This window comes from Camelina sativa, chromosome 8 (assembly GCF_030686135.1).
Source record: "Camelina sativa cultivar CO46 ecotype springtype chromosome 8, ASM3068613v1".
Taxonomy (NCBI): domain Eukaryota; kingdom Viridiplantae; phylum Streptophyta; class Magnoliopsida; order Brassicales; family Brassicaceae; genus Camelina; species Camelina sativa.
In genome coordinates this window covers 4,132,512-4,159,623 of record NC_141887.1, presented here as the reverse complement: position 1 = coordinate 4,159,623, position 27,112 = coordinate 4,132,512, and the positions used below count along the sequence as shown (strand labels likewise).

Genomic DNA, 27,112 nt, shown 5'->3' with positions numbered 1-27,112 from the left:
ATCACTCCGAGGACTCTAGCGCGACGTCCTCTTCCGGGAACGATCGCCATCACCAGCTGCTGGACCTCTCCCACGATACGTCGAAGAAGGCTTCTTCACTGCACGAGCCGCAGCAACCTAAGCAGAGCGAGTCCTACGACTACGCTCACCCTCGGGAACAGGCATCTCGCCATCCTCATGCTCCACGATAACAACCTCCACGCCGGCCTCGACTATAGGTGCAACAACGTCGGTTGGAATAACTGGCGCATCATCAGCGTCAAACAAATCGGCATAACAAGGCACGGGCAGTCTCCCATTTTCAAACCAGTCCGCGAACCTGCAGAATGAATTTAAGCGTAAGATACAAGAGCACACAAGTTTCAAGACGAAGGCAAGCAAAAATTCTAAACTTACAAGTCTCGAAGTGCGAAAGGACGTATGACCGCTACAAAGTCCCGCTAGCAAGAAAACCAGAAGCTGTGTCAAAAAGATCCAAATCACACGCGGTCAGTAAACAGATTCAAAAACCCAAAATAACAAGCACCCAACCCAGCAACGACTACCGAGCAACGACTACCAGGAGGGCAAGTCGTATCCGGATCTTCAACCAAAATCTCGTTTATTTCACAAAGAAAAACCGTTTCCAATAACTGTGGATGTGACTCTTCTGGCCGCGTGTGATCGTGAGACCCGGTGTACAACGAGCACTGCATAGCCCCGTACGGTCATGCATGAACTTTGTAACAAGCTCGAAGAGGTCATAATTGATCCTGATTCCTTTCGAGGCACCAAGTATTGTAAATCCCACCGCATTCCGGATGGTATAGATCGAAAACTGCGAAAATGCGATTCCCCGGCGCGTACTGTAACTCATCAAAAACTCTGGAATCAAAACACAAGCCGCACTCAGTAAAAAAGTCCTCATAGACGCATAGGTGACAATCAGGGCAGTCCCACGGACGCTCATCGATGCTCGACAACGCAAGTTGTAGGTTGTGTGGCATTTGGTAAAGGTCAAATATGCGAGCTATGGACTTGCTGTTACTCAGGGTCTTCCCCACATTTGGTAAAGGTCAAATATGCGCTCATCGTCGCCCGTCTGAGGGACTGGTCTAGTAGTTTTAGCACGAATTTTGCAATGTCTTGAAGTCTCGTCTCTTGCAGCAAGTCCGACAACCAGCGATCTAGGGGCAAGCTCTGAGTAAGAGCGCTCCTCGTAAGCGAGAACCTTCCCGCAATGTTGCTTAACATGATAAGGAATTAGACTGAGGTGCTGGTTATCCGTAGGAAACATGTCTTCGAGATTGTGAACATCCTCGTCCGTAAGATCAGGTAGGACGCCCTCCTCCTCCGTCGGATCCCACCATGGAGGACAGTCCGCTCAAGTTTTGTCGAGAACTCTCTCTAGCTGTGATAACCCATCCCACGGACCCCACTAGCCCACCGCTAGCCACCCCAACGGACCCCAACCTGGCCCTGCAGGGCATCGATCCTAACCCCTCACTATGGATAGGAACTATTCATCCAAATCCACCAGTAGGTTATTGGTGCGCCAGGCGTTTCTCGAACCCTAGTCCCCACCCTTTAACAACCTTCCCACAGGACATGCTGTCACCAATTGATCAATATCGATGCCCTGCAGGGCCAGCTTGGGGTCCGTTGGGGGGTCCACGAGACGGGTTGCCACACTAGCGCACGATACTGATCATCTTCGAACTCCTCCGGAATGTCACCAAAGACATCATGTCCAGAAGCCATGGCGCGAGACCTTGCAAAACCAACCAAGCAACCGATCAGTATTGAAGAGACAAACCACATCAAAAACGCCATAGTGCTTGAGATAGATCGATCACACCCGAATTATATCGTCTAGCTTACTGCGCAACATGCATCATCCAACGTAATTTCCTATCTCGCAAACCATTCTCACCCGCATACAACATCCACTGTCCTGCTACACGAGCACATCTCAACTCGTACGAGCTCGTCAATTCCTCCGCAAACGATAATCTCATCAACATGTCTCTTATGGTGACCCCACCAACTTTATTTCGCCAAGACACGACAACGTCACAAACTTGAGCTCACCAAGGTGTCATACGCTGCAATCTCGTATACAAAATTCGAGCTTGCCACTCTGTAGTTTGACAACCCCCGAGTTTGACGCTATCAAATCCGCAACACGGGCCTCGTTGATCTTGAATCCAAAATATCGATCTCGCTAGGCCCGAGGTCACCAACCTCGTACCAATCATCAATCTCGCAACAACAAACACGGCAAGCTCTGTATGCGAGATTTTAACCCGACCTCGATCTCAATATCGTCAAGTCCTGAGCTCGTCGTAATCAGTATCCCGACCAAACAGGCTTCTCGCCACCATAGGGCCATCTCGCCGAAAATCGAGTGCGCCCCATACGGCATCCACCTCACCATCTCGCCACTAAAAGTCCCAATATCTCCAAGCTTCAAATAGACTCCTTCGAACACATCACTTCGCATAACTCTCTAGGCATCTCGCTAGTACACCACAAGCAGCAACAAACTATCGGCGCCATCGAGTATACCGTCGCACGCCAGGAACTGGCGATCCATGGGGCCTAAGAGAGAGGCGAGACTAGGATGCGTCACGGTCCCAATCTCGAAGCGGTGGAGCACAATATGCGAGGTGGCTGGAGCAGACCTCTCCGCGGCGGTGCAGTGAGACCGAGACGCCTCACGGTATCAGCCAGGTCCGGTGGCGCGATGCGGGTCCATCCGAAAGCGAGGAGGCGACGAAGGAGCAGATTTGGGCGAAGGCATCACGGCGGCGCAATGTGACCAGGACGCGTCACGGTCCTGGCCACGCACGGCAAGGCGCGACGACACTGCCCATCCAGCGGCGAGAAGGTGACTGGCTGGTTCAAGCGGCGGTGAGACGGCAAGATCGCAGCACGGCATGGCGGGACGGCGAGACCATAGCGGGGCGTGGCGTGGTCGGCGAGATCGCAGCACGACGGCCGGACAACGAGACCATGGTCCATGGGAGCCAAAAATCGAAAAAGTAAAGAGATAAGGGAGAGAGAAAAGAAGTTTACCTTGTGGAGGAGAAGAGATGAATAAGTAAAAAGAGAGTCAATGGAAACTTTAGGGGGACCAGCGCGCTGACTGAGGTAAAAAGGGAAACTTTAGTTTTGAAGCTATCTCTACATCCTGCGCCTCGGGAAACGTGCATAACACGCAAAACTCTCGTTTAAAACTCGACATGTCTCGGGAAACGTACGAAACGCACTATTCATCCCAGAATCTCCCGGATGTGTTGAAAAACGTGCGCAATGCACTATTCATCCCAGAACCTTCTAGAAGGGTTTCGAGCTCTTAGAATCTTCTGTTCCTTCAACAGGGCGGACCTAGAGACGCATAATTGAACCTGAAGAGCTCAAGCAAGCCATCGCTCATCGGACTTGGGGGGACCATTGTTGGATATGGGCTTCGCCCCCAACATTTTAGGAGGCCCAACAGAAGATTCTAAAGAAGTTTAGGGCCTAAAGTCATTGATCTGGCTCATTTGGCCGTAGGGGCAAAATCGTCATTTGCGTAAGAGACATAGGGAACCCTAGGTCAATGGCCCCCTATAAATACCAGATGTCATTGTCAGAGCTCTGGTTCTGAAATCTTGGCAATCAGAGAGAAAAGAGCATTTATTCTCGTATTAATTGCACTTAGAGCTTTGATTGTATTTTTTGTAAACCCTTCTCTCGAATTCTAATAAAAGGACCAGATCTGATTCTTCTCCAATAAGATCCGTATTATTTATATTGTCGATTTCATACATCAACGTTTGCGTATAATGCGTTTCAGAACACCTCATGAGTAGAGTGTCTGAGACGCATCATAGCAAATCGGAGAGAAACCGGAAAGTGAGGAACGAACGGCTGCACAACGAGGCGAGAAGATTGTGGGATTGTCCGAAGCCTTTTTTCAAACCGGGTCGGGTCGGGTAGATCTTAGTCGGGTTTTTACCTCATTTGTTTCCAATGTTACGTTTCGTCCCTGAAGTTTTTAGTAGGCTTTTAATTTTTACACATTATATATTTTTTCTTTTGACCAATTAACTAAGCATGCAATTTTGTTATCGACAAAATATATCAGGTTTTTTTGTTTAATTCACAATATTTATGGTGTAAGTTTATTTTTTATTTTTTATTATTTTTTTTACAACAAGATCAGCTCATATAAGCCAATTAGATGGAAAATTGTTTACAAACAAAACATGATGTGGAGATGTACGCGCTTGGCGTGCCAAAGAATCCACTTTTACATTTGCATTTCGAGAAACATGAATCAAATTAAAAGAAGAAAACTCCTCCTTGTCAATCTTGATGTCGTCTTAGTATATTGCGAAGGCCGGCAAGTCGTGAAGGGAAGACACCATCTTCACCAAATCTAAAATGTCTGTAAAGAAAACCACCTTCCGCCATCCGGACAACCTCGTCGGGTTGTACAACCTGATTCTAAAAAAACATGAGCGTTTTTCGCTTTCCAAATATACCACATAAGCTAAGGGAAAGCCGCTACCTGTGAACCCATATTTTTAGAACCCAGAAAATGATCCACATTAGCAAACACACATTCTGTCAGAAATTGGTGTGGCCCCACCGGTACGTGAGCTAAAGCCCAGACCTGTCGGGCCGGAGGATACACAAAAATAGCATGATTGATAGTCTCCTCATCAGCCCCGCACCTTGCACATCCTACATCACAATCAAGTCCCCGTCGCCTCAAATTAAACGATACCAAAATACATCCCGTCAAAATCTGCCACATAAAATGCTTAAGTTTTGGGGGACAGTGAACCTGCCAAACCCAACAAGAAGAGGAGTAATCTCGGGATACCCTGATTTACTGAATATTTTCCAGTTTTTGTAAAATGCCAGCCTAAGTAATCTGCCTTCGGGAAACTACTTAAGGGTAAAGCCTCTATCAAGGCGACATCCACTCGATCAAAATGCTCATTGAACAGATCTCTTTGCCAAGTATTCGTTTGATGATCCATTAAATGAGTCAATTGGAGAGTTGAGTCCTTAAAAGGACCTTTACTTAAATCTGGTCTTGGGAATTGAGCCGGAATCCAAGGGATCAGTCCATATAGAAATTGAGTCCCCAGAGCCAACTCTTTTAATAAGCCCTTTGTTTACCAAATATCTAGCAGAAAATATATTTCTCCACCAATAGGAGGGAGAATTTGACCGTATCGATTCCATGGGATTTGAATTTCGGTAGTATATACTTTTAAAAACCCTAGCAAACAGTGAGTCCAGAACCTCAATCAACCGCCATAATTGTTTAGCCAACAACACCGTATTAAAATAATCAACATTCATAATTGTTTAGGGTTAAGTTTATTTACGTCTTCTAATACTGTAAGGAAATATTAAAAGGTTCAGAATATTATTTTTAATGATCAGTAATTCATTAAATTTAGAGTGAAAATTAAATAGTTGCTTAACCTAGTCAGTAACTATTGATTGGGTGGAGAATATGTAACTACTGAATAGGTTAAGCAACTTTGTAAAAAAATTCAAAGATTTGAGTGATCTCATCATATCACATATATAGATATACAATATTAAATATCATATCACATTTTTGTTGTTTTTTCATTTGAATATTATGTTGTTTGAATATACGTACTGACTTATTTAGTAACATATAATATTTATATGATTTCAAAAACATTAATTGTAAATGACTATATATATCATTTAGTAACTCTATTTAGCTGGCCTTGATAAGGATATACTAGGTATCAACCCGCACATAGTGCAGAATAAATTGATTCAAATAAAATATTATGAATACTATTATTATTTGAAATTTAAGATTCGTTTGTCTAAAACAAAATCTGTACGTAAAGTTTATTTTTCGTGTATTCAAGTTTGCGTTTATTTTGTGTAAAAATACATTTCATCTGTGAAATATTTAAACGTGAAAAAGAATTTCAATATGGTGGAGAAAGTTTTGATGTTTTTTATGTGTTTCTAAAATCAAATTCACATATTTTATGTTTCACATTGTTATCTATAATCACTATGCCATTAAATAGATAAAGCAATATTTTTTAGACTAATTGGTTTAATTCAAACTAATCCTAAGTCTAAAAATGCAATGAGAAAAATATATAAAAAGTGGTAAATAATCAAAAAGTGTAGTTCTAGTGAAAATTTATAGGGAAAAATGATTGTCTAGGGTTTTCAAAATATCATGTTAAGATTGTTGAGTCACATATATTTAAATAGCCATTTTAATTTTTAATTAGGAGACAAAGTTTTTGTTTTTCAAAAATTTAAATTGGTGAACATATTTAAATTTTTTTGTGAAATGTTATTTATTTTTAAGTTTATATTGTGGTAATTAATTTTTCATATACTTGAATAGTTATTGGATTTTTTTAAACCGGAGAATAAGCTTTGCGTTTCAAAAAGTGAAATAGGTGAATAAGTTTAAATTGTTTTTGGTATGTAATATAATTTTACGATTAATGTAATAATTTATTCAATTAATTTAATAAAATATAGTTGAATAGTCATCAGAATTTTTCAAAATAGCAGAATAACTTTAGCATTTCAAAAAATTAAATAAATAGTTTATAATTTTTTTGTGAAATGTAATTTACTTTTAATAGTTAAATAGGTTATGAAAGTGATTATTAAATATATTTTTGGATTCTAATAGTTTATTAAATCTTTCATTTTTAAAAACTAATAAAAAAACATTACCTCATATCCAATTGCAAATTTATGTAAATAATAATAAGAAGTAACGACATTTATTAAAAAATGTACAAGAGCTCTGTAAGCGCGACACCTCGGCTTTTTGGTGAGAGTGCTTATCTATTAATATATAGGGTATTTCAAACCATTCTGAAGAATTCATTATTTAGGGGGAGGTATTGGTTTAGGATTTAGAAAGAATTTTAATGACTTTATGTTCTTGCTGATTGTTAGAATCATAGAAAATTGAAAGTTAAAAATGAAGGATTCTAAGAGATTGTTTAGGAAGTTTTTTAAAATCTTGATGATATGTTTTTTCAAATCTTGTAAAATCTTTCTATTTGATGAAAGAGTTTTCATGACTTTTGTTATGAAGGAAATGATATAAAATCCTAAACCAATAACATAAAATTTGAATTCATTAACAATCTAAGATTCTTTTGTTTTACTTGAATAACATAAAACTTTTAATGACTTTATAAAACTCTTAATCCAATAACACTAGATTTTTCAAGATTTTAGATAACTTTTTACAAATCCACAACCAACAACACCAAATTTTTAAAGAGTTTTTAAAAGTCTTGATTGAATAACAACATATTTTACCTAACTTTTAAAGTCATTAAAATTCTTCCTAAATCCTAAACTAATACCTCCCCCTTATACATATTAAAATGGCCGACGCTTTTTGATCCGTTCGATGTAATGAAATGTCTGACGCTTCTCGACCCTTTGTCTTCATAAACAGTATAGCTCTTCCAATTTTTCAAATACAAACAAATAAAAAGGAATAATAATATTAAGAGTTAAAATAGAGCCAAAAAAAATAATAATCCAACTCACCAGAAAGATTGCTTGCTCAAACTAAGAAAATAGAACTGGAACAACACTTTAATACAGCGGTAGCTAGGTTGAAATAGAATACAAATTTTGTAAATTAAAACTCATTTATTGGCTTCATCAGCATTTCAAAATACATAGACGATCGACGTATTCTTTTGTTGGTTGCACCACTCAAACCATCGACTCTTTTAGTAACAACAACATATTGTAATTATTAATATATAAGAGGGTATAATTGTAATACTGGCAAATTCCCGACAGTAGCTCCTTCAAAACAAAGGTATATGTGGTGTCACTATTTCATCAAGCCACTCCAGATGGGATTTCAGTCGCAACGGCATGAAGAAGAAGAAAAGAAGATGAAGAAGGATTGAAAGACAAGTAAAGGCATATTTTTCGTCGTTGGTGGCTGCGACGGCGATTCACTTCTGAACAAGGCCATAATGTAATTTATGTACTTGTTTAAACTCGAAACAGGACAACCCCTCTTTTCCGGAAACGCCCCTCTTTTCAACAAACTAAACGACAACCCCTATTTTCCGGAAACGCCCAAATTCGAGGATCACTCAGCCGGATTAGAAATGATAGAAACTCGCCAAGGTGCAAGGTGCAACAAGGGAGATTTGATGGATTGAGGGGTCGCACAGCAGTTGCGGAAGGCTGCTGATATGACACATGGTTGCCATACATGATTATGGAAGCTCTTAAACCAGTTGGACCTAAAACTCTTCAAGTGAACAACTAGATTAACCTCCTTTGGCAAATGGAATGTATCACAAATAGTTGTTTGGCTGGAAGAATTGATCTTCAACTTTGTTCGTGCTGAACAAGGCTCAATAATCTTCTTAGATGGTCTCATGATCATATCATTTCCTCTGAGAGTGTTTTCCTTACAAAAGCTTCTGATTGATTAAAACCCAACTCTTGCAATTTCTGGTTTGCCTTTAGACGAGCTAAACCGATTACAATTTGTTGAATTAAATCATGTTTTAACTTTTAGCAAAAATCAAATAGAAGAAGAGACTTGGAGAATTACTTCAGGTAGATCAAATTGCACAGGAGAATTTTCTCATTAGCCATCAAAGTTAGAAGCTCTCCAGTTCCAAAGACTCTCTCCTCTGGTTTACTTAACATCAAAGTTGGTGATGCAAATAGATCTTAAACATATGCATATTTTGGATCAAACTCATAAACGTTATTGCGAGAGAGAAGGAAGCAAAAAAAAGAAGTGAGATTCAATGCTGATCGAATTCATGTTTTGGGAGCTAATCTCGCTTATGTGGCGGTGAGGTCAACATATCCGAAATGGAGAGGCGTGAGGCTATGCTCTGGTCTTGGAAGATGTGACCAGGCTGAGTTCTTCTTGCAGAGCTTTCAGAACATTGCTGATGAGGACAACCATGTGAATGTTTCATTTTGGCTAACTTAGGCACGACCATCAGGTGGTCGAGTATTTTGTTCGGGGTAACGTTACTTTTATTGTTAGAAAGAAAAAAACAACTCATAGAAACCCGCTATATACAAAATTAATCATTTAATTCATATCCACTATGTTTTTTTTTTAAAGTTTGATTGCGAAGGCATAGAAAAAAAAACATTACTTTTCGTTTCATTTTATTTATTGTAAATTAAAACGATAATCACAAGTCTGATGCTAGAATTGTCTAAATACAAAGTTTGAATTGCTTAGCATTAGGAGACTAATAGCAACAACAACGTTCTAGGCCACCTTGGCTTACACAATCTCCGTTGTGGTATCCCTTTTTAGTACAGGCTGCGAAACATTCTCGTGACCAAAATATTAATCGTGACCCATACCCATGTCCTCTAATACACACAGCGATGCAATTATCCGAAACTTTGTTGATCTCTGCATCTACACAAAACCACCAAAAAAATATATTAAAATATGTATATGCATAGCCGGTGATAGAGATGGGCAACAAGTGCATTTGCACTGCACTATAATAAATATAAATGTATTTATAGGCTCAGAAATAATTTTCACAAAATATTTATATGTAATTAAGGTCCATTTTTCTAAAATTGAACAGAGAGTATAACAATTTTTCCGATTTTTACACCGACCTTGTGTATATGCAAGTATGTGATTGTATATTTGTATATATACTTACGTATAACATGTTTATATATTATTTAGAGTTTTGTATAGACTCTAAAAGTTATGATTATTAGCATATCACAATCACAAACACAAAAGATTTAAATATACATGAGGCAATAACAATATGGTTGGACAACTAAACTGTTAATATGATAATTTGAAAAATCACCAAAGCTTTTGTGATACCCATGATGATAATTATTATTTGTATAAATTTAACTGAATAAAATGATGCATCTTTTAGAGAGATCCCACTTATATAATTAATCTTAGTTTTGGAAATTTCATATTTCCCAATCTGCTTAATTTTGCTATTAAATGTTTTTCCAAAAAGTTGTTGACCTTTATTTTGTATTTTGAACATATCATTTGACTATATATATATATTTTTTTGTTGACTATATCTTTTGACTATATTAAATGAAAATATTAATATCAATGAATGATAGGAAAAGGATATATCTGACAAGTAAAAAATTTATATAAATTATTTTTACAGGTAAACTAGTACATTTATGTTTAACAAGATATGACACTTGTAAGATTGGTCAACAGTAACTTATTGCATAACTAAATCGAATCAATATATTGACTTTGTAAGTTCTTATTGTTACAATACACACACAAAATATTTGATTAAGAACACATTAATATTATTTGTTATGTTATATGATTCCATTTATTATAATCAACATGATAATGTTTGTACTTCGGCCTCATAAGTCCAATTAGATAATGACCCACACTCTACAGCGTGGGGAAATATTTACATAAATTTAGATTTGTTTGTAACAAAATAGTAGAAAATTTATTTATTCTAAACATTTTATAAAATTATATATTTAATTTACTTAATTTCATACGCTGATTTCGACCCATAGTCGGTACTATATTTTAGTTTGGGTGCAATATCAAATTCGTTAATTATAAATTCGGTAAAGTGTAAAAAAAACCCAACAAAACATGTATTGAAATGAAAAGTAAATGCATATTTTTGGTCTCTGGTGGCTTCGACAGCGATTCACTTCTGAACAGGGGCATAATGTAATTTACTTACTTGTGTAAACTCGAAACATAACAAGTAGGAAAACAGAGCATTTGAAACTCTTTGACAAACTAAACGGCAACCCCTCTTTTCCTCTGAGAGTGTTTTCCTTACCAAAGCTTTTGACTGATTGAAACCCAACTCTTGCAATTTTCAGTTTGCTTTTAGACGAGCTAAACCGATTACAATTTGTTAAATTGAATCATGTTTTAACTTTAGCAGAGATCAATCAGAATAAGTGACTTGGAGAATTACCTCAGGTAGATCAAATTGCACAGGAGAATTTTCTCATTAGCCATCAAAGTTAGAAGCTCTCCAGTTCCAAAGACTCTCTCTTCTGGTTTACTTAACATCAAAGTTGGTGACGCAAATAGATCTTACCACAGATGCATATTTTGGATCAAACTCGTAAACGTTATTGCGAGAGAGAAGCAAAAAAAGAAGTGAGATTCAATGTTGATCGAATATTGGAGGATGTGACCATGCTGAGTTCTTCTTGCGGAGCTTTCAGAACATTGCTGATGAGGACAACCATGCGAATGTTTCATTTTGGCTAACTTAGGCACGACCATCAGGTGGTCGAGTATTTTGTTCGAGGTAACGTTACTTTTATTGTTAAAAAGAAAAAAACTACTCATAGAAACCCGCTATATACAAAATTAATCATTTAATTCATATCCATTATGTTTTTTTTAAAGTTTGATTGCGAAGGCATAGAAAAAAAACATTACTTTTCATTTCATTTTATTTATTGTAAATTAACACGATAATCATAAGTTCGATGCTAGAATTGTATAAATACATAGTATGAATTGCTTAGCAATAGGGGGCTAATAGCAACAACAACGTTCTAGGCCACCTTGGTCTACACAATCTCCGTTGTGGTATCCCTTTTTAGTACAGGCTGCCAAACATTCTCGTGACCAAAATATTAATCGTGACCCATACCCGTGTCCTCTAATACACACAGAGATGCAATTATCCGAAACTTTGTCGATCTCTGCATCTACACAAAACCACCCAAAAAATATATTAAAATATGTATATGCATAGCCGGTGATAGAGATGTGCAACAAGTGCATTTGCACTGGTACTATACTAAATATAAATGTATTTATAGGCTCAGAAATAATTTTCACAAAATGTTTATATGTAATTAAGGCCTATTTTCTAAAATTGAACAGAGAGTATAACAATTTTTGGGATTTTTACACCGACACTGTGTATATGCAAGTATGTGTATTGTATATTTGTATATATACTTACGTATAACATGTTTATATATTATTTAGAGCTTTGTATAGACTCCAAAAGTTATGATTATTAGCATATCACAATCACAAACACAAAAGATTTAAATATACCTGAGGCAATAACAGTATGGTTGGACAACGAAATTGCTAATATGACAATTTGAAAAATCACCAAAGCTTTTGTGATACCCATGATAATAATTTTTATTTGTATAAATTTAACTGAATAAGATGATGCTATCTTTTAGAGAGATTCCACTTATATAATTAATCTTAGTTTTGGTAATTTCATATTTCCCAATCTGCTTAATTTTGCTATTAAATGTTTTTCCAAAATGTTGTTGACCTTTATTTTGTATTTTGAACATATCTTTGACTATATCTTTTGACTATATTAAATGAAAATATTAATATCAATGAATGATAGGAATAGGATAGATCTGACAAGTACAAAATTTATATAAATTATTTTTACAGGTAAACTTGTACTTTTTTGTTTAACAAGATATGACACTTGTAAGTTTGGTCAACAGTAACTTATTGCATAACTAAATCGAATCAATATATTGACTTTGTAAGTTCTTATTGTTACATTACACACACAAAATATTTGATTAAGAACACATTAATATAATTTGTTATGTTATAAGATTCCATTTATTATAATCAACATGATAATGTTTGTACTTTGGCCTCATAAGTCAAATTAGATAGTGACCCATGCTCTACGGCGTGGGGAAATATTTATATTTATTTTGATTTGTTTGTAATAAAATAATAAAAATGTTATTTATTCTATATATTTTATAAAATTATATATTTAATTTACTTAATTTCATACTCTGATTTCGACCTGTAGTCGGTACTATATTTTGGTTTAGGTGCAATATCAAATTCGTTAATTATAAATTTGGTAAAGTCCAATTAGATAATGACCCACACTCTACAGCGTGGGGAAATATTTACATAAATTTAGATTTGTTTGTAACAAAATAGTAGAAAATTTATTTATTCTAAACATTTTATAAAATTATATATTTAATTTACTTAATTTCATACGCTGATTTCGACCCATAGTCGGTACTATATTTTAGTTTGGGTGCAATATCAAATTCGTTAATTATAAATTCGGTAAAGTGTAAAAAAACCCAACAAAACATGTATTGAAATGAAAAGTAAATGCATATTTTTGGTCTCTGGTGGCTTCGACAGCGATTCACTTCTGAACAGGGCCATAATGTAATTTACTTACTTGTGTAAACTCGAAACATAACAAGTAGGAAAACAGAGCATTTAAAACTCTTCGACAAACTAAACGACAACCCCTCTTTTCCTCTGAGAGTGTTTTCCTTACCAAAGCTTCTGACTGATTAAAACCCAACTCTTGCAATTTCCAGTTTGCTTTTAGACGAGCTAAACCGATTACAATTTGTTGAATTGAATCATGTTTTAACTTTTAGCAGAGATCAATCAGAAGAAAGGACTCGGAGAATTACCTCAGGTAGATCAAATTGCACAGGATAATTTTTTCATTAGCCATCAAAGTTAGAAGCTCTCCAGTTCCAAAGACTCTCTCCTCTGGTTTACTTAACATCAAAGTTGGTGATGCAAATAGTATAGAACCCACAAGAACTCTTAAAGAAATATCTCTTCTTATTAATCTCTCTCTCTCAAGGTAAAAATAACTCAAAACCTTACAACCTAAAGCAATACCACAACTCGGTATATATGCTTTTCCTCAAGGCTCATAGAAATAGAAACAATTACACAAATGGAAGTTTAACAAAACTCGATAACTTCCTATTCTCTTAAGATACATATATTTAGATTGCTCCTAAATATACTTAGCTTGAGCCCCAATCTACTTCAAGATTACAACATTTTCTCCCTTAAGCTTGAAGTTATCATCTCCCACATCTTGAACTCCAATGAGATCTCTCATCTCTTTAAATTTGATTCTTTCAATCGCCTTAGTTAGAATATCTACTTTCTGCTCATTACCAGGAACATGCTCAACCTCTACTCGCTCATTTTCAACACATTATCTTATAAAATGATACCTATTATGAATGTGCTTACTACGTCCATGGAAGACTGGATTCTTGGTGAGTGCAATCGCAAATTTATTATCAACTCGTATGGTCACCTTCCTCCTTGACTCTCCAACAGCTTCACCTTGAAGATCTTGAAGCCAGATTGCTTGTTTGGCAGCTTCTGTAGCAGCCATGAATTCAGCCTCACAAGAGGATAACGCTACTGTTTCTTGCTTTTGTGAACACCAAGTAATTGGACAGCCTTCAAGGTAGAATATATGCCCAGTTGTACTCTTCCCATCGTCTATGTCAACATTGTGTGAACTGTCACTATATCCTACCAAACCTTTCTCAACCGATTTCTTATAGAAGAGTCCAAGAGAAACTGTTCCAAGTAGGTACCTTAAGACTTGCTTCAATGCCGCTCCGTGTGACTCTTTGGGATCTTGCATGTATATGCTTAATACTCCAACACTATAAGATAAGTCTGGTCATGTGTGTAGCAGATACCAAAGGCAGCCAATAGTCCTTCTATATCCGTTCTCTTCTATCCCTTTCTCCTTTTGTGATTTAGATAGTTTTAGGTTGAGCTCCATTGGCACTTGTGTTGAGTTGCAGCCGTACATTCCTGTATCACACAATATCTTGTGTGCATATCTCTCTTGCTTCAAACTGATCCCACTTTCTTGTTGATATACTTCAATCCCAAGATAATAGGTGAGCCTTCCTAGATCACTTATCTCAAATTTGATTGCCATTTCTTCTTTGAATTCACCAATCGATCTCAATGAAGAACCCGTCACCAGCAAGTCATCGACGTATATGGCTACAATGAGAAGATTTTCTTTGTCGTTTCTTTGATACACATATGGTTCATTCGAGCATCGATGAAAGTTCAATTCCTTGAGTATGTAGTTGAGCTTAGCATTCCAGGCTCTCGGAGCTTGCTTTAACCCGTAAAGAGTTTTTCTCAACCTATAGACTTTATGCTCACTTCCGCAAACCATGAAACCTTCAGGCCGACTAACATAGACGTCTTCCTTTAATTCACCGTGCAAGAATGCGGTTTTGACATCGAGATGATGAATTTGCCAACCTCTTGAAGCCGCTAGAGCAATGATGAAGTGAATGGTTTCCATACAAGCTACCGGAGAGAACACTTCGTCATAATCAATGCCATGTTTTTGAACATAACCTTTAGCTACTAATCGCACTTTATGCTTGTTGACACTTCCATCAGAGTTGCGTTTGATCTTGAAGACCCATTTAAGACCAATTGGCGTAACACCTTGTGGAAGGTCAACTTAACTCCATGTTTGGTTCCTCTCAATAGACGAAAGCTCATCTTCACACGCATGTATCCAAATTCTGTGTTCATTAGCCTCGCCAAAATCCCAAGGTTCGTCATTAACCACGGTCAAAAGTCTCTCACATTCTGTCTCAGCAACCATAATATAATCATTTGTCCATGCAGGTTTCATTCGAGGTCTTGTACTTCTTCGCAGTGGGAACGATATCACCCAAATCTTCTACTTCTTCTGTGTCTTCCTCATTTTCATCTTCGCTAGCGCGTTCTTCTTCTAGAACATCATCACCTTCTCGATTTTCACCGTCAATTTCTTCTACTTCAGAAGTAACAATTTCTCTCTCGTTACTACCAGTTTTTCCTGCAATGATGAAAGTTCCAGATTCCTTGATGTGTTCTTCTTCCTTATCTTTCCAGAACCAGCTCTTGTTTTCATCAAAGATTACATCACGAGAGACAAATATCTTCTTAGTTGCGGGATCAAGGAGACGATAGGCTTTTGAACCAGGCTATGTTCCTAAATGCACCAAGATTCTCGACCTGTCATCGAGCTTCTTTCTTCCAACTGCTTCGGTACTCACATAGCTCAAACACCCAAAGACTCTTAGGTGTTCAACATTTGGCTTCTTCTCTCTAAGCAGCTCGTACGGAGTCGTACCAATAGTTGATCTTGTCCAACTCTATTTATCAAGTAAGTATAGTGCCTCACAGCTTCACCCCATAAATAGTTAGGTAGACTCATGTGTTTTAAGATGCTTATAGTCATCTCCATAAGTGTTCTATTTCGCCTTTCAACTACACTGTTATGTTGTGGAGAATATGGTGCGGTCAGATGCCTTTTGATTCCAGTCTCATCACAGAACCTCTGAAACTCATGAGATGTAAACTCTCCACCTCTATCAGTCCTAAAGGTCTTGACCACAGCTCCAGTTTCTTGCTCAACAATCCTCTTAAATTCTTTAAACTTGTCTAAGGCTTTGCTCTTCTCTCTCAAGAGGATAGTCCACATGTATCGTGAGTAGTCATCAATGATCACAAATACATACCTTTTATGAGATGGAGTTGATGGTGAGATAGGACCACACAGGTCTCCATGAATGAGTTCGAGAGCCTTAGAAGCTCGATACTGAGTTGATTGTGGAAAAGATTGTCTTGCTTGCTTGCCAAGAAGACAGGACGCACACGTCTCCCTTTCGACTGCAATCCTTGGTATGCCAAACACTAGTTCTTTGTTGATCATCGTCTTTATTGTCTCAACATTAATGTGACCCAAATGCGCATGCCATTTAGTTGATTCAGTCGAAGAATATCACTGCAGACACTTGAGATTGTTAACCTCTAGAGCAACTTTGTACAACCGATTCCTTGATCTGGAAGTCTCTATTAGTAAACCACCCAGTCGATCATAGATTCTCAATCTATTCTCCTTCATTCGCACCTCACAACCTACTTCAAGATTACAACAAATAGATCTTACCACATATGCATATTTTGGATCAAACTCGTAAACGTTATTGCGAGAGAGAAGCAAAAAAAAGAAGTGAGATTCAATGTTGATCGAATTCATGTTTTGGGAGCTAATCTCGCTTATGTGGCGGTGAGGTCGGCATATCCGAAATGGAGAGGCGTGAGGCTATGCTCTGGTCTTGGAGGATGTGACCAGGCTGAGTTCTTCTTGCGGAGCTTTCAGAACATTGTTGATGAGGACAGCCATGCGAATGTTTCATTTTTGCTAACTTAGCCACGACCATCAAGTGGTCGAGTGTTTTGTTCGAGGTAACGTTACTTTTATTGTTAGAAAAAAAAACAACTCATAGAAACCCGCTATATACAAAATTAATCATATAATTCATATCCACTATGTTTTTAAAAAAAAAGTTTGATTGCAAAGGCATAGAAAAAAAACATTACTTTTTATTTTATTTTATTTATTGTAAATTAACACGATAATCATAAGTCCGATGCTAGAACTGTATAAATACAACGTTTGAATTGCTTAGCATTAGGGGACTAATAGCAACAACATTCAGCTACCATCCCTTGGCTTATACAATTTCCGTTGTGGTATCCCCTTTTAGTACAGTCTGCGAAACATTCTCTGTGACCCATATATTACTCGTGACCAATACCCATGTCCTTTAGTACACACACGAATGCAATTATCCGGAACTTTGTTGATCTGTGCATCTACACAAAACCACCAAAAATATATATTAAAATATGTATATGCATGGCCGGTGATAGACATGTGCAACAAGTGCATTTGCACTGGGCTATACTAAATTTACATATATTTTAAGGTTCATAAATAATTTTGGAAAAAATTTCTATGTAATTAAGGCCCATTTTTCAAAAATTGAACAGAGAATACACCGGCCTTGTGTATATGCAAGTATGTGTATTATATATTTGTATATATAATTACGTATAACATGTCCATACATTATTTAGAGTTTTGTATAGACTCCAAAAATTATGATTATTAGAATATCACAATCATAAACACAAAAGATTTAAATATACCTGAGGCAAAAACAATGTGGTTGGACATCGAAACTGCTAATATGACAAGTTGAAAAATCACCAAAGCTTTTGTGATACCCATGATGATATTAATTTTTTTGTATAAATTTAACTGAATAAGATTATGCTAGTCTTTTAGAGAGATTCCACTTATTAATTATTATGTTATTGGTTCATGATTTCATACACTTTCTTTACAAAATAAAGTCATGGAAAATATCACAAAATACAAAGTTTTTTTTGAAGCATTTTACAAGATTTTAGAAAACTATTCAACAAAACTATAAATTACTATCTAGCAATCCTTAAAAATCTTTCACATATTCACTTTGGATGCTTTTGTTGAAGTCTTCAAAATTATTTATAAATTAGAATCCACTAACAATAACTTATTGCATACCTCATTCGAATCAATATATTGACTTTGTAAGTTCTTATTGGTACATTACAAGCACAAAATATTTGATTAGGAACACACATTAATATAATTTTTTATGTTATATGATTCCATTTATTATAATCAACACGATAATGTTTGTATTTTGGCGTCATAAGTCCAATTAGTGCTAGAAGAGTATAAGACCATCTCCAAAAAATATGGGATTGTTAATGAATTCAATAGTATTTTTCTTTGTATTTTGTGTTATTCAATTAAAACAAAAGAATCTAGGATTGTTGATGAATTTAATTATTATTTTATTGGTTCATGATTTTATACACTTTTTTTTACAAAATAAAGTCATGGAAAGTATCACAAAAATATAGAGATTGTTTGGAGCATTTTACAAGATTTTAGAAAACCAATTAACAAAACTATATAATACTTTATAGCAATCCTTAAAAATCTTTATAATTTCTTTAAATAAATCATTAAAAATCTTTTACTTATTCATTTTTGGTGATCTTGTTGAAGTCTTCAAAAAATTTTTTTGATAAATTAGAAGAGAATCCAATAACACCCTCTTAATTAATAATATCTCATAGCAGTGGTACAATTTACTAATAAGGTATATTTCGATTCAAAATTCTTTAAGATAAAGCGGTAATACTGATCATTGAGTAAGAGAGTTTTATTTCACTTTTCCGATAAATATTTAAATTTAATTTGTTTGTAGATCAACTGGAAAAGTAATAGAAAATACTAAGAGTATTTATTATTTAAATTTGAGCAGTAAACTAATATCTTTTAAATTTGTTAGATGGAAAAATTAACCACCATAACGCAAATATTTTGTACTTATTTTGAACTAATTTCTTTATGTAGTTTTGAATTAAAATTTAAGTAAACGTATAAACCGTCACAAGAATTACTAAATGGTAGAATATAAATTTAGATTCTTTATGTAAATGGATATACCTTCAATACAAATGTTAAGTACGGATCTATTTTTTCGAAAACGTTAAAGAAAAATCGTGGATCCAATGAAAAAGGCTGAAAAGTATATTTAATATAAGTAATAAAATAGTACCGTTAAAAACCTGTTAGATGAGAAAATTAAAACCATAAATTATGCGCACCATAATTCAAAATCTTCCATAACTATTTTAAAATAAATTGCCTTAATATGTTTTTTCTTCCTACTTAAAAATAAACACTTTCATTATTTTGTTAATGATTTTATATCCATAAATTTATTAAACTTTCACATCTGAGAAAACTTGACCACAAAAATAAAGGGTATAATTCCCAAAGTAATAAAAGAATGAGGGGGCAAGTCGGTGAACAAAAAAAAGCCCGGTACTCTTTATAAAAAAAGTTGGGCCGTCAATGTCGAACTCGAAACTCGTTAATCAAACTCGTTCTGATCTTTCTTTGTTTATATATCATCAAACTTAACGATCCAATCAAAATCCATTCATCATCTGTTTTACACATCATCATCATCTTCTTCTTCCTCTCGCCCCACCTCTGAAAGCGAAACCCTATTTTTCATTTTTTTTTCATAAAATCCGAAGAAAAAAATCCCTAAATACTGTCAGCGCTACTTCCCCAAACCCAAAATCCGACGTATTAACCTTTTTTTTTTTTTTTCTTCTGAAGTCTCTTCTCGGGTTCGGGTGTGATGGGTGCGAGCCGGAAATTACAAGGCGAGATAGATCGGGTTCTTAAGAAGGTTCAAGAAGGTGTTGATGTTTTCGACAGCATCTGGAACAAGGTAACGTTTCCTCTTTTTTCTTCAATTTTATTGATTGTTTTGTTTGGTTCTCAATTGTTTACATCGATAATGCAGGAAGATGTATAGAATTGAACTTTTTAGATTCGCGTGTTTTAGGAACTGTGTTAGTACCATTTCAGCGTGTTAATATAGAACTGAGTTTGATGATATCACTGTATGTAGTAGAAGATTAGGGATTGCGATTGTTGCTTTATGCATTGGGCCCTTGATCGAATTTGATTTGATTTGTTTTTTGTTTATTTAATAAACAATTTGTTTGTTTGTTTTGTGAGGTAAATTTTCCCAGTGGAACTCAATATCGAGCTCCGTTTGTTTTTTATGCAGTGGAATGTGAGCAGAATGTTTGTTTTCGAAGCAGAAAAGTTTTTTACTGGACAGAGGAAAAAAAACACGGACTTTTTTGGTGTTTCAGGTATATGATACAGACAATGTCAACCAAAAGGAAAAGTTTGAGGCGGACTTGAAGAAGGAAATCAAGAAGTTGCAGCGCTACAGAGACCAGATCAAGACTTGGATTCAGTCTAGTGAGATCAAAGATAAAAAAGTCAGTCTTCTTCTTCATCTTCTACCCCCCTTTTTTTGTTAATTGACTCATGAGGCGACATGACTCCCTTTTGTTCTCTTAAATTGCATCTGCAAACCATAATCTGTGGCTTTGTTTAGTTATCCCTCTTGTCTAAAATTCATTGTGGTGATTTCAATATTATCATTTTATAACTAAACCTAACATCTTAAAAGAAAAAGTCTGATCTTTGTTCATTTGAGTAAAGGTTCTTTGCACCGGTGGTTTCATATAGGCTGAATGAATCTTAATACCCATTTGTTTTATTAGACTGAAACTGAGGAGAATGTCTGTCATTTGACTTTTAGGTCAGTGCGTCATATGAGCAATCTCTGGTTGACGCTCGGAAGCTTATTGAGAAAGAGATGGAGAGGTTTAAAATTTGTGAGAAAGAGACTAAGACAAAAGCCTTCTCCAAGGAAGGACTGGGTCAGCAACCTAAAACTGTAAGAATTTTTCTCCACTTTTTCGCTGCATTATTTACATTTTCCCATAACTAATTATATAAAATTGAAGTGTTCGAACTCCAAATAATTGCTAGGGAAGATCTGTTTAGTCTTTGCCTCTACTGTTCATGTGAATCTGATTAAGGAAATTTGTCATGCATTGTTCAGACTGCCAATTATATAGCAAAATACTTGCGGTCAACTTTTTATACAAGCAGTGTAGTGGAAGCTTTTTTTTGCTCATGTTTATGTGAGATGTTGGACAAGGAAGTATCAATGAAAATTTTTCTAGATATAAACAATATTTTTCTTCTAACACAGCATTAGGTTTCTAGCAAAACATTCTGGTTTTGTGAAATCTTTTGGGAATTCCTGGGTGGTTATATATATTAGTGAAAACTCTTTGTGGCATTCAGGCTACTGATTTGTCAGCTTCATGTTTTATAGGATCCAAAAGAAAAAGCAAAGTCAGAAACAAGGGATTGGTTGAACAATGTGGTAAGTTGTTTTGGCGTGTTCGTGCCTTTTTTATTGAATCTTGAACCCTTCCTTGACAGAAACGTCAAAGAAGAGTAATGTTAATGGTGTTTTTGAAATATGGTTGATACTTGATATGCCAGGGACTCTAGGTAGTTTGGTCCTTGTGGATCATCTTCAATCAGTGCTGTAGCTGATCGTTACTTATTTTCTTGCTTTTGATAGGTGAGTGAACTTGAGTCGCAGATTGATAGCTTTGAAGCTGAGTTGGAAGGACTATCTGTCAAAAAAGGAAAGACAAGACCACCCAGATTGGTAAGATCTGAAAAATATGCATTGGTATGCAAATGCTGTAATTTCTGTTCTCGTGGTGAATCATGTCATTTGGCTTGTTTTCCTCTTTCAGACTCATCTTGAGACATCTATTACAAGGCACAAGGATCACATAATAAAGTTGGAACTGATCTTGAGGCTTCTGGACAATGATGAATTAAGTCCAGAACAAGTAAATGACGTCAAAGATTTTCTGGACGATTATGTGGAACGAAATCAGGTCTGTTATATCTATAACCTGGAATATTTGCATGTATGCTGATATTATCTTTGATTGTGTTTAACTTTCCTGTATCTAGGATGATTTTGACGAATTCAGTGATGTCGATGAGCTCTATAGCACGTTGCCACTAGATGAGGTGGAGGGTCTTGAAGATCTAGTTACTGCTGGCCCCCTTGTAAAGGTGATTTTTTTTTTGCAATATCTCTATTTGCATAATTTCACCTCTCTATGGAAATAGGAAATGCTGTATCTGTCTGGCGAAAAGAGTGCAGAAATTCAGGAATCTATTTGGTGTTCATGACATTTTCTCTGTAACTACCAATCATCTAGCGATAGATTAAGAACTAACATGACTTACATGTTTCAGGGTACCCCTTTGAGCATGAAGAGTTCTTTGGCAGCGACAGCATCTCAAGTTCGGGTAAGTATTCGTATATCTCTTTGCTTGAATTATTGTTATTATTTTTTTTATAATAAGTTTCTCTATTATTGCGTTGTTTCAGAGCATAAGTTTGCCAACTCATCATCAGAGTACTTCTCAAGATAAAACAGAGGATACGTCTTTACCAGATAGCAACGCTGAGACGGTTCCGAGAACCCCTCTCCCAAAAAATGGCGCAGGCCTTCACTCAGCACCATCAACACCTGCTGGGGGACGTCCAAGTTTGAACGTGCCTGCTAGTAATGTTACAAATGCATCAGTTCCCGTGTCAACTTCTATTCCTGCTCAAATTTCCACAGAAAGCATGGGAAGTTTGTCTCCTGTGGCTGCCAAGGAAGAAGACGCAACAACCTTGCTTTCTCGTAAACCACCCTCATCTGTTGCTGATGCTACATTAAGGGGCATTGGGAGAGTTAGTATCCCCAACCAGCCCCAACCAAGCCAGCCTCCGTCTCCAATTCCAGCTAACGGGTCTCGCATTAGTGCAACTTCAGCTGCTGAGGTTGCAAAGAGAAATATAATGGGAGTTGAGAGCAACATCCAACCTCTAACTTCTCCACTGAGCAAAATGGTATTGCCACCAACTGTGAAGGTTAATGAGGGAACTGTCTCTGATAGTAACCCTGGTGATGTTGCGGCTAGTATTGGTAGAGCTTTTTCACCATCTATTGTATCTGGTTCGCAGTGGAGGCCTGGTAGTCCCTTTCAGAATCAGAATGAAACGGTGCGTGTATTTAAGTTGGTACTTGGTTTCTCTCGTATTCTGGAATATATATGAGAAACAACTTCTGATTCTTTTAATGTGGGACCCTTTAATGTGGAACTCTGTGTAGAATTGGGTTTACACTCTAACATAATCCTAACCAAGCTATTATGAGATGTATGCCTAGGGCTATACATCCCTTGGGCTTGGTTAAGGTTTACTGTTATGTTGTTTGTTAGTTTCCACTGTCTTCTTTTTCTCTTTTAAGTACGCAAATGTTTTTGGCTTTTAGGTCCGTGGGAGAACTGAAATAGCACCCGATCAAAGAGAGAAATTTTTACAGAGGTTACAGCAAGTACAGCAAGGCCATGGTAACCTCTTAGGCATGCCTTCTCTATCTGGAGGAAACGAGAAGCAGTTTTCTTCACAACAGCAAAATCCTCTCTTACAGCAGGTAGCATATTTTGTTTGTATGTTGTGTACTTACCAGGGCTTGAGCACGTTCATTTTGAATTGTATGGAATAATCACATGCTTAATAGTACTCAAAACATTTCCATCATGATAAGAAATTATCTTTTCTAATCTGTTTGTCAGAGCTCTGCCATCTCTCCTCATGGAAGCTTGGGAATCGGAGTTCAGGCACCAGGTTTTAATGTCATGAACTCTGCCTCCTTACAGCAGCAGTCAAATGTAATGACTCAACAATTGGGTCCCCAGTCTTCTGTTGCAGGTAAATTCACCGTTTGAAATATGGTATGACTGTGTATAGACACTATTTCAGGTTTTAGAAGTTATCTTACACAGTAACATAAGATTTATATTATTGATAGTCATTCTATTGTGAAGTTAAACCACTTTGTGAACGAGTTCTACACATAGTGGCAGTTACTTTTAAATCTTATTGTTGTGAGATTCGAGTATTGATAGTACAGATGAAAAATATTCGCAATATAAGGGACCTGTTCTTGATGTTTGTACAGATGTAGACCATCCCAGAAATGATGATCAACCGCAGCAAAACTTACCTGATGATTCAACTTCCATAACAGCATCAAAAACAATTCCAAATGAGGATGATTCTAAAGTTCTATTTGATACCCCGGTATGCATTATATCTGTGCTCACCTTTACTAGTCGTTAGTATCTCTTTGACATATATGATATATATGCTTTCCATCAGATAGTTTTTTAACAAAAATTTAAGTGAGTGTTTTGCTGGTGTCATTCCTTCACTTAAACTTCACATATGCTATTCAATAGTCAATGTAGTTATGGGATACATATGATACTAGCTGTATTCTAGTTAACCAAGCAAATAATTAAGTATGGCCTCTTATCCTACCTACTTTGTTTTTTTTTTCTCTGTTTTATCTTCAGTCGGGAATGCCCAGCTACATGTTGGATCCAGTACAGGTATCTAGCGGTCCTGATTTCTCTCCTGGACAACCCATACAACCGGGTCAATCTTCAAGTAGCCTTGGGGTCATTGGTCGGAGAAGTAACTCTGAATTAGGAGCCATTGGTGACCCTTCAGCTTTAGGGCCAATGCATGATCAAATGCACAATCTCCATATGCTCGAAGCTGCTTTCTATAAACGTCCTCAACCCGCAGATTCAGAACGTCCTAGACCCTATACTCCGGTACACCATTCTTCTGAATTCTACTTAATAATATCCGCTTAAATTTCATATTGCCTATGATTTTGAACAGAGGAACCCAGCAATCACACCTTCAACATTTCCCCAAACACAAGCACCAATCATAAACAACCCTGTGCTCTGGGAACGTTTAGGCAGCGACGCTTATGGGACGGATACTTTGTTCTTTGCGTTTTACTATCAGCAGGTATCAAAATCTCAACGCTCTGTTCCATGCTTTTATAATGTATCTTCTTTTTCCTCACAGCACAGCCTTATCGGCTTCTTTCTTTTCCCTGGGTTTGTTTAGAACTCATATCAGCAATATCTAGCTGCAAAAGAGCTGAAGAAACAGTCGTGGAGATACCACAGAAAGTTCAACACTTGGTTTCAGAGACATAAAGAGCCAAAGATTGCAACCGATGAGTATGAACAAGGAGCTTATGTTTATTTCGATTTCCAAACCCCCAAAGATGAGAATCAAGAGGGAGGATGGTATGATCTGATTCATGTTTTCTGATCATCGATTGTTGTTGTTGTTGTTGTTGTTGTTGTCATTAGAGATGATAATCGTGTAATGCTTTCTCTCTTATGTCTGTGGTGTAGGTGTCAGAGGATCAAAAACGAGTTCACGTTTGAATACAGTTATCTTGAAGATGAACTCGCCGTATAGAATAGAGAATATGTATGTTATATACTCTTGAGCGAAGTGCTGTTTCCTGCCTCTCTATTTGTAGTCTTCTTTGCAATAAATTACTACAGTAATTACTTTTAGTTTCAAAGTTTGAATTCTTAGTTGATGGCTCTCAACTAAATCCGGAGTCTCTTATTCCTAAATGATAAATTATTCCAAAAGCCGAATATTTCAACAAAAATTAGTAAAAATAATCGTTAGTTTTAGCATTTTTTTTCTATCAGTCTGTTGGCCTTAAAAGTTAATTACTTCCTCCATGGCATTTCTAATAATTATTGGCTTCGTGCCTTTTTTATACGGAATATTTAACAAAATTTCTGTTGAAAAACCCTTACTCTCTCCCTTTTTTATATGATTATTTTAAAGTTGTACACGTAAATTAAAATATCATTTAATTTTGTTTATTTTTAAACAAAAAATCATTTAATATCCACTTAATCATAACTAGATTAAGATGGTTGAAATTTATTTTTTTTATATTATAATTTTTATATAAAATATAATTTATTTGATTGTTTTAAAAAAAATGGATAAAATATAATGCACTATAATCATATGCTAAATATGATAATTTGAAAAAGATACTTATATTGTTTTGAAAAAGATACTTATATTGTAAGTTTTATATTGTTAATAATTCTAGATAAGTATATGTGCAATAGTGAAGTTATTTCAACAATGTATATTCTATCTCATGACTTGAATGTTATTATAAGACATAATTTTGTGAATTTGTTTTTTAAAAAGCAAATTATTATATTATGAATAATTTAATATATTATTATATTTTTTGTTTTAATATACTTGTTTTTTTGAAATTTTTTCATATTATAGTGACATATTATTGATATTGTTATAACAAACCAATTTAGAGTGTTTATAGTTTCTAACTTTAATATCAAGTTTCAATATTTTAAAAATACTTCAAAATAAATTATTTAAAGTTTATTATATTATATAAAATTATAAAATTCAACAAAAAAAAGTATGAAATTGAATTTAAATATTCAAATTTTGACTTATTACTCAGTAAAAATTTTAATTCAATAGATATTATTTTTAAAGAATAATATTAATAAAACTTGAATATTTTATAGATTGAATCATTTATATTTGTTTTTAAAAATTCAACTTATGGTATATCCAGAAATAAAACTATTTTTTAATTATAATAAATAATATGATAATTTATTTGTTTCACAAAATAGATTCATATATAAAAATGAGAGGTGAAGTATAATGATAATTAACAAATTAATATGTTAAGTTAGATATCACAAGATTTTATTTGATGAATAATTTAATAAAGAAAATTTATATGGTAAGTTAGATGATATCAAATTATTCTTTAAAATATTCTCTTTAAATTTTTTGGAAACAATAAATCCAGACTATACAAATAATATAAAACTTAATCTATAACCTATTTGTAACCAACTTATTAAAATTATATAGTCTACAAAACAAAGTTGTGTACTTCCGTTTTATTATATAGGGGATTCAACCAATGAGAAAATAATATGCATAATATAAATTGCTAAAACTAATATTCACT

At 35.5% G+C, this 27,112-nt stretch overlaps 2 protein-coding genes and 2 long non-coding RNA genes across 5 annotated transcripts; 1 reads left to right on the top strand and 3 right to left on the bottom strand.

The window, feature by feature from the left end:
• Positions 1-9,164: 9,164 nt before the first annotated feature.
• LOC147939659 (uncharacterized) lies at positions 9,165-9,949 on the bottom strand. The gene is made up of 2 exons (XR_015563217.1): positions 9,843-9,949; positions 9,165-9,451 (listed from the first exon to the last, which is right to left on the bottom strand). It is a non-coding gene; the product is annotated as an uncharacterized LOC147939659 (long non-coding RNA).
• Positions 9,950-11,463: 1,514 nt separating this feature from the next.
• Positions 11,464-12,259, bottom strand: LOC147939658 (uncharacterized). The gene is made up of 2 exons (XR_015563629.1): positions 12,110-12,259; positions 11,464-11,751 (listed from the first exon to the last, which is right to left on the bottom strand). It is a non-coding gene; the product is annotated as an uncharacterized LOC147939658 (long non-coding RNA).
• A 1,600-nt stretch (positions 12,260-13,859) lies between these two features.
• LOC147939657 (secreted RxLR effector protein 161-like) lies at positions 13,860-14,483 on the bottom strand. The gene is made up of 2 exons (XM_087460974.1): positions 14,078-14,483; positions 13,860-14,017 (listed from the first exon to the last, which is right to left on the bottom strand). The coding sequence occupies exons 1-2, from the start codon at positions 14,481-14,483 to the stop codon at positions 13,860-13,862; spliced, it is 564 nt and encodes a 187-aa protein (XP_087317100.1).
• Positions 14,484-19,507: 5,024 nt separating this feature from the next.
• Positions 19,508-25,718, top strand: LOC104709210 (uncharacterized). 2 transcript variants are annotated; one of them, XM_087460544.1, is made up of 16 exons: positions 19,508-20,016; positions 20,450-20,581; positions 20,908-21,045; positions 21,493-21,543; positions 21,748-21,837; positions 21,929-22,075; positions 22,155-22,259; positions 22,446-22,499; positions 22,582-23,244; positions 23,516-23,677; positions 23,820-23,955; positions 24,206-24,327; positions 24,603-24,866; positions 24,937-25,071; positions 25,174-25,358; positions 25,470-25,718. In XM_087460544.1, the coding sequence occupies exons 1-16, from the start codon at positions 19,924-19,926 to the stop codon at positions 25,534-25,536; spliced, it is 2,544 nt and encodes an 847-aa protein (XP_087316670.1). In that variant the 5' UTR covers positions 19,508-19,923; the 3' UTR covers positions 25,537-25,718. The 2 variants fall into 2 exon arrangements, with proteins under 2 accessions (XP_087316670.1, XP_087316671.1); XM_087460545.1 differs by having other exon boundaries at positions 19,522-20,021.
• The last annotated feature ends 1,394 nt before the right edge of the window (positions 25,719-27,112 follow it).

Coding starts and splice junctions, on each gene's coding strand:
- LOC147939657 (XM_087460974.1), bottom strand. CDS start 14,483: ATGCAAGATCCCAAAGAGTCACACGGAGCGGCATTGAAGCAAGTCTTA. Junction 14,018..14,077: donor TCCAGTCTTCCATGGACGTA/GTAAGCACATTC, acceptor ATGAGCGAGTAG/AGGTTGAGCATGTTCCTGGT.
- LOC104709210 (XM_087460544.1), top strand. CDS start 19,924: ATGGGTGCGAGCCGGAAATTACAAGGCGAGATAGATCGGGTTCTTAAG. Junction 22,076..22,154: donor ATTATGTGGAACGAAATCAG/GTCTGTTATATC, acceptor TCCTGTATCTAG/GATGATTTTGACGAATTCAG. Junction 24,328..24,602: donor AAGTTCTATTTGATACCCCG/GTATGCATTATA, acceptor TTTTATCTTCAG/TCGGGAATGCCCAGCTACAT.